This window comes from Ochotona princeps, chromosome 13 (genome assembly GCF_030435755.1).
Source record: "Ochotona princeps isolate mOchPri1 chromosome 13, mOchPri1.hap1, whole genome shotgun sequence".
Taxonomy (NCBI): Eukaryota; Metazoa; Chordata; class Mammalia; order Lagomorpha; family Ochotonidae; genus Ochotona; species Ochotona princeps.
The window spans coordinates 14,105,179-14,124,647 of NC_080844.1; the positions used below are offsets into that span (position 1 = coordinate 14,105,179).

Genomic DNA, 19,469 nt, shown 5'->3' on the forward strand with positions numbered 1-19,469 from the left:
CTGGTCACATGCCTCTGACAGCCCCAAGCTCCTCCACTCTGGCTGTATCAAAATCTCATTCTCTTCCTCCTCCCGTTCTTCCAAATCTCAACAAACATGCAAGAGTTTAACTGTCTTAACGCCACAAACGTAACATTAATGTATGGTCCCAACTCAGAGGACTTTAAAGAGGTGAGACTTCAAAATAGCCATAATACCACTTAAATTCACAAGAAAAAAAGATGTTAATAACAGAAATTGAATCATAGCTCATCTGTTAAAAACAGCTGGAAATAATTATAGCCATAATATATTAGGCCAGCCCAGAATTCTAGACTCAATTGAGCCCATGTGCTAATTTCCTTTAACCACTCACCATCTACTCATTTTGCCTTCTTTTCCATCCTGAAACAACATTCTGAAAATTATGTAAAGAAACACTTTAAACCCAAGCCTACAAATCCTTTCGGTGCCTAACTGTAAGAATCAAATGAAATTTACATTTCCACAATTAGGGTCACTGGCATGGATGTCCCACTACAATACTGATCCAGAAACTGGTGAGAGATATATAAAGCAATGAAGGTAAGATTGGCCTATGGTAATAACAAACTTTAAGGAACTTCCTTCCCCTAAAGGTCTATAATGTATAAAACCAGTCAAACCTGAATCTTACAAACCCCAAACTGCACTATCCACAGTTTCCAACTACTCTGATATCCATAGCCCACTTTGTCTACACCTGTTCATTTGCATTTTCTTTGTTGTTGTTGTTGTTTACTATAAAGTAGATTTGCAGGGTAGAAACAGAGAGAGAGAGAGAGAGAGAGAGAGAGAGAGAGAGAGAGAGATACAATCATCCATCCGCTGATTCACTCCCCAAATAGCCGAACAGCCTGAGCTGAGGCAATCCAAAGCCAGACTCAGGAGCTTCTTCCAGAACTCCCACAGGAGTACAGGGGTGCAACAACTTGAGCCATCCTCCACTGTTTTCCCAAGCCATAAGCAGGGAGCTGGATCAGAAGGGGAGGAACTGAGGCACTGCAGGCAGAGATTAGCTTGCTACACGGCCCAGGTACAAGCAGGTATAGTCTGGTCCCTATACCTATTCATTTACTAAACACATGCTCAACTACCCACATTAGGAGCACGTTACTCTTTTTATAAAAAGGCAGAATGTCATAGTGGGAAGGAAAGACTGAGAGGCAGAGATCATTCATCCACAGGTTTAACTCTATAAACTTCTGAAACAGAGAAAAGAACTCTGCAGGGGGTGGGGAACAGGAAGAGGGCAGCATTGCGAGTAAAGCATCCTACATGGGCCCTAGATTCTGGTCTACTCCATTTCTGATTCAGTTCCCTGCTAAAGGCATAGGAAAAGGAGATGGCCCAAAACCTGCACACCTGCCACCCACAAAGGAGACAAAGATGAAGCTCCTGGCTTCAGCATGACCCAGCCCTGGCCACTGCAGCCACCTCTGGGAATAAATCAACAGATGGTTTGTCTCTCCAACGCTGTGACTGAGAAAGAAAGAAGAGAATTCCATCTAAGTCCCCTATGGGCGTGGGAGGGGCACAAATGCTTGGGAAAGTTCACCTGCCTTCCCTGGTGTGTTTGCAGGAACCTAGATTAGAAGCAAAACAGCCAGAACTTGAATCAGTATTGCAAAATGAGACACCTGTAACACCTTCAAGCTTAACCTGTTGCACCACAATGCCACCTTAACATTACTACCTTTTTATTCTGTTTCTTCCTGTCTTATGCTATTTTATGCTTTCTTTCCTCTCGATTTTCTATTCTAGTTGTCATTACATTTCTACCTTTTTAAAAGCTGTCTTTTCCCCCTCTAATATCTGATTCCAGTTTTTTCTCATCTATGAAAGTTATGGGGGGAAAAAGTTACGCATCACAATAACTGTGTATCTCAAAAACATAAATCATCACTTCCCAGCCTTTTGACTAAGATCAGTATGGAAAAAAAATCAAATTCCAATGACTACAGGACACACAGAGCCATTCTTGATTAAAACAAACAGAAAGGTCAACAGGGAAAATGGCGTAAACCAAGGATTCGTGTCTCCAAAGCCAGAATTCCTAGTAAGGCTATGGTGCTGTAAACAGCAACTGGAGTACAGGGGAAAGAGTGTCGGACCCCGTGAAATGTGAGACTGCTTTGACATGTATTTTTCTGAGGGGAAGAGCAGTTTTCTTCAGGGCTTCAACTGTTTGTGACATAACAGGTTAGTAATACGCACGAGCAGGGAGGACAGTGCAGCGGAACAGCGCCAATATCCAAAAGGAGTGTTGGCTTGAGTCTTGTCTGCTCTGCTTCCGGTGCTGCTACCTACTAACCCATCTGGGAAGGCAGCAGAAGATGGAGTAAGTGCTTGCACCCCTGCTACCTAACTGGGAGATCCACACAAAACCCCTGCCTCTGACCTGACCCAGCCTCAAATGTTACAGCCATGTGGGGGGTGAATTATTGGGCTAGGGGATCTCGATCTTTCTCTCTGCAACTCTTTAAAAATAATTTTTAAAGTGGGCCTGACACAGTAGCCTAGCAGCTAAAGTCCTCGCCTTGAATGCACCAGGATCCCATATGGGCACCAGTTCATATCCCAGCTGCCCCACTTCCCATCCAGCTCCCGGCTTGTGGCCTGACAAAACAGTCGAGGATGGCCCAAAGGCTTGGGATCCTGCACTCATGTGGGAGACCCGGAAGAGCTTCTGGCTCCTAGCTTCAGATAGGCGCAGGATCTCCTGTTGCAGTCACTTGGGGAGTGAATCAGCAGATGGAAGATCTTCCTGTCTCTCCTGCTCTCTGTGTATCTGACTACTCCCTTACCCCTCCGCCAAAAAAAAAGTTTAAAAAAAGGAATGAATCATAGTTCTAAAGACTTCTATCATTATTACTGATTATATAACCCTATTATCACTCATTCTCCCAAAAATTACTTTTTTTCCTTCCTAAAGGACAAAAAAAAAAGGCAATTAAGACAACTAAATCTTTCAATCCCAGTAGTTCCTAAAATGTCCATCACAGTTTTTTTAATTCTATTATCAGTACAGGCATTCGGCTTAGCAATTAAGATGCCCGAGTCCCACACTAGGTTTATAATATCCAGCTCAGGCTCCTAATGGGGACCCATGGGGCACAACAATACCAGTTCATGTAACTGGGCTTCTGCAGTGTCTGTCTCGGCAGTGAGCCACAGGACGGCACCTCATCTGTGCATGCCCGCTTGCTTCCTCTTTACCCTTCCCTTTGTCCCTTCCTCCCTCTCAGAATAAATAAAAGTAAATAAAAAAGTCTAGCCTCTAGGCTGTGGGCTGTGTTGCTATCACTTTACAAACTATCACCAGAAATTCGGTAAAGACAACACTAAATTAGGGTGAAATTCAACAGCACTCGGCAGAATTAAGTACAGTTTTCCATTTCAAAATTTCTAACTGCGTAAGCACAATGAGACAAATCCTTTGTACTATTACTTGCAATCAAACAACCATTTTACCTACAGGTTGTTTGTTTACAAGGGCTGCTGAAGTTGGGGTATAATCCAAATCTTCATCATTGAAGAGGTCTTCAGTACTCATTCCAATTGCTTCTCCCATATTAAGGCCAAGTTTCTTCTGTAACAGTTTTCGCTGGCGTGCTATCCTCTCTTTAGGATCCACTTCACCTTTAAACAAAAAACACAATTTTTGGAAACCAGCTAAGCATTTTCTAACACATGCAACTCAAACTGCATTAAAATAATAAACTGTTAAAACACCTTTTCCGGCAACTGAAAAATCCACATTGACAATGACCGCTAAACATATCATAAACTCCACTACATAAAATGTCAACAAAAAATACTGTACAAGCTTGGGAAACATCCAGGCAAGTTTTCACTGAGATTTCCCCAACTGCCCCACTGTCGATGATAAAATATATAACACATCATATCTTTGGAAGCATACTTTATAGCTATACCCCATAACTTTCTCTGAAAGATCTATAAATTTAAAAAAAAAAAAACAAAAACAATTCTCATCGGGCCCGTCACTGTAGCCTATTGGCCGAAGACCTCACCTTGCATGTGCCAGGATCCCATATATGCGCTGGTTCATGTCCCGGCTACTTCATTTGCCATCCAGCTCCCTGCTTGTAATATGGCAAGGTAGTCTAGGATGGCCCAAAGCCTTGGAACCCTGCACCCACACAGGAGACCCAGAAGAAGCTCCTGGCTCCTGGCTTTGGATTGGCTCAGCTCCAGCCATTGCAGCCACCTGGGGAGTGAATCATTGCACAGAAGATCTTCTAGTTATAGCGGGGTAAGGTCGAGCTGGATTCACATTCTGTAGCTGAAAAATAATGGCCAGGGCCCAGCACAGTAGCCGAGTGGCTAAAGTCCTCATCTTGCACACCCCAGGATCCCATATGGGTGCCAATTTGTGCCTCAGATGCTGCACTTCCCATCCAGCTCCCTGCTTGTGGCCTCAGAAAGCAACAGAGAACCCAAGGCCTTGGAACCCTGCACCCACATGGGAGACCTGGAGGAAGCTCCTGGCTCATGACTCCAGATCGGCTCAGCTCCAGCCATTGCAGCCATTTGGGGACTGAACCAGCACATGAAAGATCTATCTTTCTGTCTCTCCTCTGCAAGTCTGACTTTCCAACAGCAATAAATCTTTATTAAAAAATCTTTTTAAAAATTGACCAAAATATTTTAGAGACAGTGAGAAAAAACAAAGTAAGCATCTAACCTATTTAGGGCAGCTGCCAATGTAGGCAGAAAGAAAGATAGATGAGTTTCACCTTTTTGCAGCTTTTAGCCTTTCTGAAAGCAGCGGACTCCATTCATGATACATGAGGCAGTTAAAATTTGAGAATAAAATTCAATCTTTCTGGCTGGAAGAACTGAAGTTAGGAGCTACTATATCCACTACAAAGTAGAAAAGGAAAATCCACAAACGAAAACACCAAAGCCCAGAGTGGGTTGGGCTGCAACACCAGCCAGCTCATCAGGCTTGGCCAGAGCTGGGAGCAGGCCAGGCTGAGACAGACTGCAGCACCTATTGCAAAAGCAAGGACTGATGGGAGCCCTGTCAGATTGGACCCAGCATCCCCTGGCAACCACAAGATTCGGAGCTGGGAGTGGGCCTGATAAGGGGAACTTTGGTCATCCTTCTGCTAGGCTGCTGCAGCTTTAAAAAAAAAAAAAAAAAGATTGGGCCCGGCGCCTTGGCCTAGCAGCTAAAGTCCTTGCCTTGAACGCGCCAGGATCCCATATGGGCGCAGGTTCGTATCCCGGCAGCTCCACTTCCCATCCTGCTCCCTGCCTGTGGCTTGGGAAAGCAGTTGAGGACGGCCCAAAGCCTTGGGACCCTGCACCCACGTGGGAGACCTGGAAGAAGTTTCTGGTTCCCGGCTTCGGATCGGCACAGTTCCAGCTGTTGCGCTCACTTGGGGAGTGAATCATCAGAAGGTCTTCCTCTCTGTCTCTCCTCCTCTCTGTACATCTGACTTTATAATAAAAAATAAATAAATCTTAAAGAAAAAAATTTATTTTTATTGGAAAGTTAGACACAAAAAGAGAAGAGACAGAGAGATCTTCCGTCCACTGGCTCACTCCCAAGTGGCCAAAACAGTTGGAGCTAAGCTGACCCAAAGCCAGGAGCCAGGAGCTTCTTCCAGGTCCCCCACATGAGTGCAGGGTCCCAAGGCTTTGGGATATCCTCGATTGCTTTTCCAGGCCACAGGGAGGGAGCTGGAACCTCTTCCGGGTCTCCCACGCGGGTGCAGGGTCCCAAAGCTTTGGGCCGTCCTCGACTGCTTTCCCAGGCCACAAGCAGGGAGCTGGATGGCAAGTGGAGCTGCCGGGATTAGAACCGGTGCCCATATGGGATCCCGGGGCTTTCAAGGCGAGGACTTTAGCCGCTAGGCCACGCCACCGGGCCCCTTGATAATTTATTAAGATGAACAAACTAAAGATCATTGAAAACTAACCTAACTGGACATATTTTTAATTATGTTTAATTTCATAGCAAAAAGCTAAACACTTTGGTTTTGGCCGAAAGGCTATTTTGTCACTTAAAACATTCATCTCCAACATAAAGCACTTTTCAAATCAATTTAACAATCCTAACAGCCAAAACTTCTTATATCTAGACATATGCTCTAAATTCCAAGATACGGAACAATTATCTATCCTATATTTTAAGTTTTTACATTCTACCAGCAATGAAAACAATCAACAACATCAGAAACACACGATAAGAATAAATCACACAGAAGCAGGCCTCTGGCACAGTGGTGAAGTCCCAGATTCCCACTAAAGTGCCTGCTTCAACTCACCTTTCCAACTTCCTCTAACGAGCACCCTGAGACAGATGATGACCACTGAGGTCCTTAGGTCCCTGTGACCCCATGTCACACCCAAACTAAGCCCTGGGCTCCTGGCTCCAGGCTGGCCCAGGCCATGCTGGTGTGGAAAATGTCTCTGACTCCCTCTGTCCCCTTACTGGTTTTTTTTTTTTTAAGATTTATTTATTTGTATTATAAAGTCAGATATATAGAGAGGAGGAGAGACGGAGAGGAAGATCTTCTGTCCGATGATTCACTCCCCAAGTGAGCCACAACGGTCAGTGCGTGCCGATCCGAAGCCGGGAAACAGGAACCTCTTCTGGGTCTCCCATGCGGGTGCAGGGTCCCAAGGCTTTGGGCCGTCCTCAACTGCTTTCCCAGGCCACAAGCAGGGAGCTGGATGGCAAGTGGAGCTGCCGGGATTAGAACTAGCGCCCATATGGGATCCTGGCGCATTCAAGGCGAGGACTTTAGCCACTAGGCTACACCGCTGGGCCCCTGTCCCCTTACTATTAAGACAAAAAACTGAAACTAAGAAAACCTTAATATTTAATAAAACTTTCAAAATAATCACACAAATTTCTTTTAAGATTGCAAAAACCTCAAAGCATTACTACAGCCTATACTTAGTACTGTCTTAAAATCCATTCACTGGAGTCCAATGCAATAGCCTAGTGGATAAAGCCCCCCTCCTTGTGCACACCAGGGTCCCATATGGGTGCTGGTTCTAATCCCAGCGGCCCTGCCTCCCACCCAGCTCCCTGCCTGTAGCCTGGGAAAGCAGTCAAGGACGGCCCAAAGCCTTGAGACCCTGCACCTGCATGGGAGGCTCGGAAGCAGCTCATGGCTTCAAATTGGCACACCTCTTGCCATTGTGGCCACTTGAGACGGACGGAAAATCTTACTCTCTGTATATCTGGTTTTCCAATACAAATAAATAAATCTTTAAAAAAAAAAAAAAAACTGGGCCCAGCACCATAGCCTAGCAGCTAACATCCTTGCCTTGAACACCAGGATCCCATATGGGCACTGGTTCTAATCCCAGCAGCCCAGCTTCCCATCCAGCTCCCTGCCTGTGGCCTGGGAAAGCAGTCAAGGATGGCCCAAAGACTTGGGACCCTGCACCTGCATGGGAGACCTGGAAGAGGTTCCTGGTTCCCGGCTTCGGATCGGCGCAGCACCGGCCGTTGTGGTCACTTGGGGAGTGAATCATCGGACGGAAGATCTTCCTCTCTGTCTCTCCTCCTCTCTATATATCTAACTTCGTAATAAAAGTAATAAATAAATCTTAAAAAAAAAAAAAAAGCTATTCACCAAGACTTTTGAGTTGTTTACAATTTCTGCATTATACAATAAAACTGCTACTGAACTACTATTATTTATGAATTATGCATATACCCAGCATATACTGAGACACTTAGTCTAACTAAATTGGCTGATTCATCTACCCCATTCACAACACCCTCTTAACTTGGAAACTTCAGTCAGTTCTCATTTCATGACATCACTAATATATCTGACTAGTTAGTTTCAGAAAACACAAAATTCAAATTATCTTGTATGGGACTACTTGCTACATACCTGATTTTTCATCCTGGACTTCAAATTCTGCACCAGCAGATCCCAAAAGAGAGGCACCATGTTGTAATAATCTACATATATCAAATCTGTCAAAATTCAATCGATCTGTAGTAGACGAATCTTCCATGCAGCTTTCTGAAGAAGGTTCTAGATTAAGTCAAAAATTATTAATTTGACCATGTAAGCCAAAGTGTGTAATGAAAATATTCAAAGTGTGTGGCTAGTATGTTAAGAAACATGTAGAGTAAGTACAAAAATAGCTGTTGATTTACTTATGATTAATCCTTTGCCCTGTGTGAATAAATTAGGTTGGTGGTCTCTGACAATCCATCAGAATACTGGGTACCATATACGTAACTGTTTCTAACAATGAAAGCATGTGACATGAAAATGAATTCACAAATTGAAATATAATGTTAAATATCATGCTGTCACTATACTGCTAAACAGTAGAAAATATAAAAGCAAAAGCATGAGTTTACTAGTAGGTTGACTGGAAATATTATATAATAAAATGTAATACACCCCCAGCCCAGCCCCACCAGCCACATCTGCACCTCGGGCTACTCTTACTTCCAGCGAAACTTTTACTTCCACGTCTGCTCCCTTCACTGGCCTCTCCTTTTCAGCCAACTCCACCGCCGCTTCTACCAGCAATCCCAACCCTTCATTGTCATCAGTGTTTACAGGTCTCCCTTTGCCTTTAACACCAACATCCCAGGGAGAATCCAACCCAACTCCACCATTGCTGGCGGTTCCGCTCCCACTGTTGCTCATCCACTTGGTGTAAACAGTCCTCCTCTGTCTGCTTTAAAAGGCTTTTCCACATCAAATGACTCCAGCTTAATGAACCCCTCTGCTTCCTCCTCTGCCGTGACAAGTGGGCTGGCTTCACTGTCTTCTCCTACTAATGCCAGCTCTGGGGCTGCTGCCTCAGCCCTAACAAGTGCTATGCCCCCTCCGCCATGCCTGCTCCCTAGAGGTCGTCCATTCCAGGGCTGGCCATGTTCCCAAGCCTGCCGTCTCCTGCGGCTAACTCCACTTCAGCTGCCCCTACTTTGCCTGTCCAGTCTCCACTGGCTACTCCTGCATCTTCAGCATCTGTGCCAGTGAGCTGCGGTTCCTCTGTTGCCCTTTTGCATGGTCCCCATGCAAGTCCCTCAGAATTGGACCTTCCATCCACACCTGCTGTCACTACAATCCCACTTATAATCAAAACTGAGCCCACGAGTCCTACCCCCTCGGCCTTCAAAGGCCCGTCTCATTGCATGAATCTCGTTCATGGCACTTTAGGTTTGTCAGGGACCTTGGGCCATGCGTATCCCTCGACATCAGTGCCCATCAGTCTGTCTTCTTGCCTTAACCCCACATTATCAGGGCTCTCCACTTTGAGTGCTCCTTTAAATGGTTCCAACCCCCTCTCCTCCATTTCTCTTCCACCACACGGTTCCTCTGCTCCTATTGCTCCAGTGTTTACTGCTCTTCCACCGTTCACTTCTTTAACCAATAATTTTCCTTTAACTGGTAGCCCATCTCTTACCCCATCAGCATCTCTTCCTGGGTCACTAATGGGCACCTCATCGGCCCTGCCCCCTCCGCCTCCGCCCCCGCCCCTCATCCCAGCTCCACAGCAGCTGTGCTCTCGGGGCTTTCTGCTGCAGCACCAGCATCGGCAGCACCTTTCCCCCTCAACTTGTCCACTGCTGTCCCTTGCTTTTCTCGGTCATCTCCAAATCCCTCCTACCCTGGCTTTTCTGTCTCCAGTGCCCCAAGTGTCACCGCAGCCCTCCTTTCATTCCCTGGGCTGCAGGCACCCTCCACGGTTGCAGCTGTCACCGCACTGACTGTTGCCGCCACTGCGCCAACCCTGGCCCCTGTCCTCCCAGGATTTGCTTCAGCATTCAGTTCCAATTTCAACTCTGTGTTCGTTGCACAAGTTGGTTGTCTGGACTTCAAGCTGCAGGCAGTTCTGTTTTCCCAGGGATTCTGTCCCTCCCAGGAATCCCTGGGTTTTCCCAGAATCACTCACAGTCATCCTTGCCAGAGTCACAGCACAATGCTGCAGCACAGGTGCACTGCTACAGCAGGTGCACTCTGCAGCGGCCCTGGGGAACTATCCCTCTCAGCCAGAGGGCCTCCCGAGTTACCCATCCACGCCAGGAACGCCATTTTCTTTACAAACAGGCCTGTCCCAAAGTGGGTAGCAGTGAATACGTTTTTGATTTTTTTTTTCTATTTCGATTCAGCATCACAATTGCCCAAGAACTGCAGTGAAGAATTTGACAAACGTTGAAACTGGCCAAAACGTAAAAAACGAAAAGGATGCCAATCCTGGAGAAATTATGACAAGAGCTTTCAAATCCCAAATGCATTTTTAAAAATGGCTTTAAGTAAGAATATCTCCATATGTAAATACGCTGACGATGACTCAACTGTAAGGAGAGTAATACTTCAGAAGCATTTGGGGACTGTACACCTGCCTTTAGGAAATTTTTGATTGTATACGTGATCTACGTAGAAAGACCATTATTGAGAAGTATAAACTCTAACCCGAATTCAGCCTTAAATCTGCTTGTATAGCATCTGCTGAGAGAAGTAATAATAGCTGTGTCTCAAGCTTTGGGGTTGCACATGGCCCTCGGGGAGGTCCCACCCTTGGTATGCCTGAGTGACTCCTGTTAGCATCAGTGGGAACTCAGTACTCCTTCTGTAGCTACAAAAGGAACTGGAGACCCACCATTGTTTAATTCCTAGTGTTAAGAATCATACATACTGCTGAATATAACTCGATATATTTCAGGTAAGTGAAAACGGTGCTTAATGTGGACGTTAGAATGACTTTCAGGTGTTTTTGACTCAAAATACATACACAGTTCTACTTTCTTACAGATGTACGAGGAAGGCCTATGATGATTTGCTTTCAACTCGCTGTTCCCATTAGCAGTCTCAGCAATATCCAAATGACTGAGCGACACCGGACTGACTCCTGGGCCGCCTCTATTACTCATCTCACTCAGGAAGCTCTTGGTGAATGTTTACAATCATGGGATGTTGTATTTCTATTTGTACTTAAGGTCAAATACTTATCTGAAATAATTATGCTACAACAAATAGAAAAGACTCGCTCTGTTAGTAAATAAATATGCAGTATGTACTGTATTTAAGGGTCTGTGGTAGTACAATATGACTGAATGCCATTAACTTAAAGAGTAATAACTGCCACATCAGGGGAGGAGGGAGAGACAGGAAGAATAAATTCCAATTCAGTGATTAAAGTGTAAACTATAGAATCTACTGTACTACATTTCAGCATCTAGAAGTTCTACTTTTGTAAAGTTGCTGTCTAGAAGATGTTGCAAATGTATTTTCCTTCAATACAGGGAACAAACTTTTAAAGTATATTAATAAATATCCCTGTATGATTAATTTTTAAGCTTTTTAAAATAAACTCTGGATATGAGAAAAAATGTAATACAAAAATATTCATAAAAGGTATTCATGAACAAGGCCAATATAAGCCTTATATTTAACACTAGCACAAAAAAATTGGTATAATACTTATGCTAAGATATCGAAATGTATTTAAGCCTACATCGGGCCCAGCGGCGTAGCCTAGCCGCTAAAGTCCTCGCCTTGAATGCACTGGGATTCCATATGGGCACCGGTTCTAATCCCAGCTGCTCCACTTCCCATCCAGCTCCCTGCTTGTGGCCTGGGAAAGCAGTTGAGGACGGCCCAAAGCTTTGGGACCTTGCACCCACGTGGGAGATCTGGCTCCTGGCTCCAGATCAGCACAGCACCAGCCATTGCGCTCACTTGGAGAGTGAATCATCAGACGGAAGATCTTCCTCCCCGTCTCTCCTCCTCTCTGTATATCTGACTTTGTAATAAAAATAAACAAATCTTTTAAAAAGAGAGAGAGACTTAAAAAAAATAGAAGGATAATATGCATCAGGCACAGCGCAGTAGCCTAGTGCCTTGCATGTGCCAGGATGCCATATTGGTGCTGGTTTCTATCCTGGCTGCTCCATTTCCCTTCCATCTAGCTTTCTGCTTGTGGTCTGGGAACGCAGCAGAGGACAGCCCAAAGCCTTGGGACCCTGCACCTGCATGGGAGACCCAGAAGAAGCTCCTGGCTTTGGACTGGCTGGGATCAGCTCAGTTCTGGCCATTGTAGCCACTTGAGGAGTGAACCATCAGATGGATGATCTTTCTGTCTCTCAATATCTCTGTAACTCTAACTTTTTAATAAATAAATAAATATTTCTTAAATTTATATTCTAAAAATAGTAATAATATACATCACCCTTCCCAATATCTGAGGAATAGTTAGGAAGCAAAGTACCTGCTCCTTCAACAGGATAAATTGCATTCTCAAGCAAATTACATTCTGATAAATGCTAATACTGCATATCCACTTGAGTCCTAAAAACATCTATAAAATGTTCAGCATTCATTCACAAAACACGTTACCCAGCTATAAATGCTAAAATATGAAGGGCTCAGTATGGCAGCCTAGCGGCTAAAGTCCTCGCCTTTATGAAATGGATTCCATAGGAGCGCCAGTTCATGTCCCAGCTGCTCCACTTTGCATCCAGCTCCCTGCTTGTGGCCTGGTAAAGCAGTAGAGGACGGCCCAAAGCCTTGGGACCCTGCACCTGTGTGGGAGACCCAAAAGAAGCTCCTGGCTTTGGATCAGCTCAGCTCTGGCCATTGCGGCTGCTGGGGCATGAACTAGCGGATGGAAAATCTTTCTGTCTCTCCTTCTATTTGTAAATCTGACTTTCCAATAAAAACAAATGTGTCTTTAAAAAAAAAATGCTGAAAGTGATAGTTACTAAACTGATTCAAAAATCAACATAATTCATTTTCCATTTAATTATAGTTCATTCCAATATTAAATTTTCATTTAGTTAAAACATACAAGTTTACAACTGTCTAAAAAGTGTCCAATTCGTTCATAAATATCGTTATAATCAGAAAACGAATACAAATTTTCACTACTACATGTAAACGGCACACCAAAAAATTAGACTCAGGACTGTAGCCTATCCATACAATCCATACACAACTGTGCCCAGATTTAGAAATTAACTACAATGAAAAAAAATTTTTTTGAAAGAATTATTTACACCATAGTATTGTCCCAACAACAAGAGAAAAATAAATTGCTTCAACTATTTACACTGTAATCACCTATTTCTTCCCTTAGGATAAATTCCTTGAGCAAACGCCATCATTTCTGTTACTCAAGCAAACCACAGAACAGTTTTAAAAACTGAGAATACTTCATCCAGATTATGTATCTTATAAGGTGATGGTAGGAGGTGGAAAAACCACCATTTTCAACATACTCTCTGCATCTGCAAGCATGAAAATTACACCTTTAAAGTAAAAGTATTAAAGTATAAGATGCATATTACAGTTAGGGCTTCACTTCAAATTACGTTTTCCAATGAAAGGCACCTTGTTTGGCTCTCGGCACTGGATTCCACTCAGGTACATTTTTCACTATGGCTTCGACAGCTTGTCCTGCTGCAATCCGGGTATCCCAATTTGCACTCCTTAAATATATCAGCACCTTAAAAAAGGACAGAACTTATGTAAGAAAACTATTGTCTGCTGAAGATAGACCAAATAAACACAAACATTCTTGCAACTAACCTATAATTTAGCAATTGTGCAAATACATTTTAAAAAATCTTGAAATTACTAAACTACATTCACAGAAAGTATCACTATCACTTTAAAAGGCAGAAATAAGCTTTCAATAAAACAATACTTAGGTATATTTTAATAACAGCACAGCTACTTAATATACTAGAAAGCAAAATACATATTAAGTTCCTTTACTTAAATCAGAGAGCTGAAATTTATACACAAACTAATAAATAAGCTCAGCAAAGTTTTAAGATGTAATAATCAATGTACAAAAATCAGTTGCACTCGTATACAGTAGGCCATCCGGAAACAATCTCATTGATAATAGCATCAAAAAATAAAAAATACTTCAACTTTTTGTCTACTTGAGATTTACAGACATGTATAAGACTTGTATACCAAAAACTACAAATACTAAAAATACTGTTGAAATTAAAGACGTAACTAGCAAAATGATGAACTTGTGACTATTCATGAAGGACTATACAACTGTAACAATATAGAGGAAATAAGTGCAGAAGAGAAGTTTTGGAGGGGGTAAGGGCCTATGGAATTGAATCATAAAAAAAAAATGCCTAAGAAATTAAAGATGTAAATAGACAATTATGAATCAAACGACGGACGTAACACTGTTAGAAAGACAGCAACTTTGGGACAGTACTGTCACATTGGGACAGTATTGTCAAGCTACACCATCACTTACAATGCCAGCATCCCACATGAGCACTGGTTGTAGTCCTGACTGCTCTCCTACTGATCCAGCACCCTGCTATTGCTCCTGGCGAAGTATTAACTGGCCCCAATGCTTGAGCCCCTACACCCATGTAGAAGACTCAGACGGAGTTCCACGGCCTGTAGTGGCCCTTGGGCAGACATAAGTTCTCTCTCTCCCTGTCAGTCTCTTGTGTCTCTGTCTCTTTTTTTCCCAATAAATAAGATAAATTTTCAAAAACACTTAGTACGGTTGAGAAACAGACCTAAATACACACATACACAGCAAAATCTCCTAAGTTCATCTATAAATGCAGCACAATTCTTATTAAAACTTCACATAGTTTTTGGGAAGAAATGAACAAAAGGACAAATCCATTCTAAATTTCATGCCACAATGCAAAGAACATAGAATCACAAAAAGTAAGATGAAATTTTGGACCTGGCGGTGTGGCCTGGTGGCTAAAGTCCTTGCTTGAACACCCCAGGATCCCATATGGGCACCGGTTCTAATCCCGGTTGCTCCACTTCCCACCCAGCTCCCTGCCTGTGGCCTGGGAAGGCAGTCGAGGACGACCCAATGCCTTGGGAAACTGCACCCGCGTGGGAGACCTGGAAGAGCTTCCTGGTTCCCGGCATCGGATCAGCACAGCACCAGCTGTTGTGGTCACTTGGGGAGTGAGTCATCGGATGGAAGATCTTCCTCTCTGTCTCTCCTCCTCTCTGACTTTGTAATAAAAATAAATAAATCTTGGGCCCGGCGGCGTGGCCTAGTGGCTAAAGTCCTCGCCTTGAACGCCCCGGGATCCCATATGGGCGCCGGTTCTAATCCCAGCAGCTCCACTTCCCATCCAGCTTCCTGCCTGTGGCCTGGGAAAGCAGTCGAGGACGACCCAATGCCTTGGGAAACTGCACCCGCGTCGGAGACCTGGAAGAGGTTCCTGGTTCCCGGCTTCGGATCAGCGCGCATCAGCCCGTTGCGGCTCACTTGGGGAGTGAATCATCGGATGGAAGATCTTCCTCTCTGTCTCTCCTCCTCTCTGTATATCTGACTTTGTGATAAAAAATAATAAATCTTAAAAAAATAAACAAATAAATAAATCTTAAAAAAGATGAAATTTTAAAAAAAGGGAGGAGAGAGGGATGGAGGGAAAAAGGAAAAGGAAAGGAAAAAAGAAAGGAAGGAGTGAGGAAAAGAAGGAAAGAAGAAAGAAGGAAGGGAAAAAGTAAATCTTGGAAAAGAGTCAATACACTCAAGCTTAGTTTTAAAATTTATTGCAAAAGCAATGCTAATCAAGAGAGTGTGGTACTGGCAAAATGATGGAAAAAATGGATCAACAGAACTGAATTTATTGTCCGGAAGTAATAAACTTGTTTGTCTTCAAATAATCTTTAGCAAGGGTGCCAAGAAAATCCAATGGGGGAATAATAGTCTTTTCAGCAAACGGTGCTGAGACAAGCAGACAGCCACAACCCAAGAACTATGCTGAGGAGACAGGTGTTGCAGTGTAACAAGTTAAGCTACCAGTTCAGCATCCTTCATAGCAGAGTGACAGTTCAAATTCAAGCTTCTCTGCTACTGAACCGGCTTTCTGCTTTTGGGTTTGTTTGTTTCTAAGATTTATTTATTTTTATTGGAAAGGCAGATATACAGAGAGGAGTAGAGACAGAGAGGAAGATCGTCCATCCAATGATTCACTCCCCAAGTGGCCACGATAGTAGAATTAGGCCAATCTGAAGCCAGGTGCCCAGAGCTGCTTCTGGTGCGGGGTAGCAAGGCTTTAGGCTCTCCTCGACTGCTTTCCCAGGCCATAAGCAGGCAGCTGGATCAGGAGAGGGGCAGATGGGACTCAAGTCAGCATCTATACAGGATCGGGGCACTGGCAAGGCAAAAATTTAGCCACCGAGTCATCATGTCAGACCCAGCAGGCATTTAGTGTTTAGGGCCCTCAACCAATTGAAAGATGTGGATAGAATTCCAGGTTCCTCGCTTCTATTTGGCCCAACTCTGGCTGTTTTGGCCATTCGACAAATGAGCCAGTGGACAATCTCTCTCCATCCCTCCCTTTCTGTGTCCTCCTAATTAACTGAAAACAAATTTGAAAAAAAAAAAAAATGAACATTGACCACATATATCACATATAAAAATTAACTAAAACTGAATATAGATCTAAAACTACAAAAACTCTTGGGCTGATTTGGGTGACAGACTGACACGGACCCCATATGTGGCAGGCACATAGAGGTCTGGAGTCACCTCAGATGAGGTTTATTGTGGGAAATCCCCAACCGAGCCACTGGACTAAACTCCAGCCACGGCGAGAACTGCAGTATCTGTGGTCTGACTATGGAATGAGTGTCAGAACTGGGCCCCCTCAGCTGCTAAAGACAATGTAGTAGACAGCACGCCCAGATGCACATGGAAGTAATGGCAGTTCACTGAGGCCCACAGAAGACATCTAGTACCATACAGAGGAAAAAAGGACACAAATCGAACAACTACCCCAGCCAAGCACTGACAGGAAGTATCGGGACAAATAAAGACTCTAAGGTGGACTATGTCAGCCAATGACTTTGGAAGGATTTCCTCATCCTTGGATCAACAAAATCAAAAGCATTTCAGAACTATCAAAACCACCTGAGCAGAACCCTAAGCACATGCTCCACACTGGGGACTCTGGGATGGCATTGAGTGGCCATCCCCATCCCAAGGCACTGACGCAGTCAAGATACTGGGTACAGTTTCTCTCCTTCTCTTCTCCTTTCCCCCTGATACAAGAAGAAAAAGCCCAAGAGATATTTACATATGAAAACATACATTTAACTTTCCTGCCTGAGCTTTGGCAGCAAGGATCTGAGCGGACTGTCAGTCAATGGACCCTGGAAGAATCTTCTCAACCTAGCAGAATCAGCAAAACCACTCAAGCAATACCCTTGGAACATTCTTCTACACATCGGGATTTCTAAGATGATATCAAGTGAACATGCCTCAGCCCCAGGTACTGATACAGTTTGGCAGCTCAGAGTGACTCCCCAAGCAATACAGGAGAATATGGTGGAAAGAAATCACTGTTGGCTCTTCGGTAGCTACCATGAGTGCAGATTTCCAGCTGCTGAGAAAGGACTCAGAACTCATATACACACACATCAGGAAGGAACAGATGAGAATAAAAGGAGGGATTAGTAAAGTGAGGGATTAGTAAAGGGAGGAGGAAGTGTTTCGGGGCTTCCAATTCTGAGCATCACACTGTACCTCCACCTTGCTCTCCATATCCACCTTTTCCCACACAAAGCACTCTTGCTTGACTTTGCGTGATAAGAAATTAAGCACACAGAATTTGCCACTTATTATCATAGAAGGATACTTCAACAAGCCCACAGAACTCAGTAAAAACACAGCCACTGCTTAGAGATCCCGGCTGTAGCTGACTGCCTAGGCTGCCTTGTCCTAGGCAAGTGTTACACTGTAGGGAGAACAGCAGCAGACAGCTGGTGGGCATTCTGGGCCTGGCTAATGACAAATTTGTGTTAACTACACTAATGTGTCAGCACAGTCGCATAATCTATTATTGATTGATTGATAAAAGATGGGGGGGGGTGCAGCAGAGCACCTGCTACATCATCACAGGTTCACACCACCTGAAGCCATCCCACCATCACCTTGACTGCCACATGGGTCTACGAAGGGCCAGGCATTGCCCAGGGACAGGAGACTGGGGATGATTGAGAACTGGGGCCAATGAGGGCTTGTTTGAAATGTACAAAGTAATTTCTAGGGGTTTCCACAGATGTGGCCACTGCACCCACAGGTAAATGACGGAGCTGAAACAGGATGGATCACAACTGGGAATCGGGCCCAGCACAGTAGCCTAGTGGGTAAATCCTTGCCTTGTATCTGCAAGGACCCCATATGGGTGCCAGTTTATATCCCACTTGCCCCACTTCCCATCCAGCTCCCTACCTGTGGCCTGGGAAAGCAGTAGAGGACAGCTCAAAGCCTTGGGACCCTGCACCCGCGTGGGAGAAGCAGAAGCTCCTGGCTTCTGGCTTCAGATGGGCTCAGTTCCATTGTGGCCACTTGGGGAATGAAGCAGTGGACAGAAGATCTTTCCCTCTATAAATCTGCCTTTCTGATAAAAAATGAATAAATCTAAAAAAAGGGGGGGTGGTTAGTAGGGGAATCAGGCCAAAGCACCCACCCATGCATACAAGACCTGGGACTGGGAGCAGACCAGGCCAGACTAGGATACAGCAATCACAAGCATTCCCAAGAGCCATGCTGGGGGGCAGGTCTGTGGGGGTTATCTGAGGTCACCCCAACTAGGCCATAGCATCCACAGGTACACACAAAAGCTGAGGCTGGGAGTGGGCCAGGCTACGCTGGGCCACAGCACTTGCTAGCACACCTGAAAGCCAGGTAAGGGTTCTTCAGGGTCACACTGACTAAGCCACAGCACACACACTGGTTTGTGTGACAGCCAGGGCTCGAGGTGAGACTGACCAGGCGGCTGTACCCACTGGTATGTGTGCTTGATGGTGACGCGTGAAGACTAAGCTCAACCCTGTACCAGCTAGCACACATGAAAACAAGATCTAAGGATCCTTCAGGTGACCACTGCACTTGATCTCTGATCAGGGAAAATCACACAGACATGTGGCCCAGCCCCAGCACATGTTGCAGGACTAAACCATCTCAGGGGTTGACCACTATGCAAGAAAGGAGAGTACACCCAGAGGAACATGGCAAATGCTCATCTAAGCCAACAGAAGGCTTTAGGACCTTGTCAAAGATTGAAAGACATGCTGAACAACACTCCAGGGCAGGCTCTACGATAACTACCTACGTCTGTGGGCACACTTGGGCAGACACGGATAGTAAACAGACCTTGAATTTCTTACCTCTAGTATAATGCACCTGACAACTTACCATACTCAAGGCCACTCAAGTAACACCCTAGGAACATACATCCCCAGAGGCCTCAAAGGTGACATTAAAGGACCAAAGGGATTGCACCTACCACAGGCCCAGAGACACATAAGCTCCTGGGGACCTGCGGGTGCGGGCTTCCAAGGGGGCTTGAGGGATAGCGCCAGTGGGGGTGTGCAACAGACCTGAGGGCTCACACCAAGGCAGCCAGAGTGGGCGTGGGAGGAGGAAAGGGAGAGTCCTAGGATAACATGCTGGTG

The 19,469-nt window shown here is 44.7% G+C and overlaps 1 protein-coding gene and 1 pseudogene across 1 annotated transcript in view; one reads left to right on the forward strand and one right to left on the reverse strand.

Moving 5' to 3' along the window:
• BTAF1 (B-TFIID TATA-box binding protein associated factor 1) overlaps positions 1 to 19,469 on the reverse strand; it is a 97,372-nt gene that overhangs the window by 63,076 nt on the left and 14,827 nt on the right. The window contains exons 3-5 of the mRNA XM_058672045.1: positions 13,377 to 13,491; positions 7,911 to 8,057; positions 3,497 to 3,660 (exon numbers count right to left, since the gene is read on the reverse strand). Coding sequence (XP_058528028.1) covers positions 3,497 to 3,660; positions 7,911 to 8,057; positions 13,377 to 13,491 — 426 coding nt within the window. The remainder of the gene's footprint in view (positions 1 to 3,496; positions 3,661 to 7,910; positions 8,058 to 13,376; positions 13,492 to 19,469) is intronic.
• Positions 8,136 to 10,114, forward strand: LOC105941719 (proline and serine-rich protein 1-like; annotated as a pseudogene).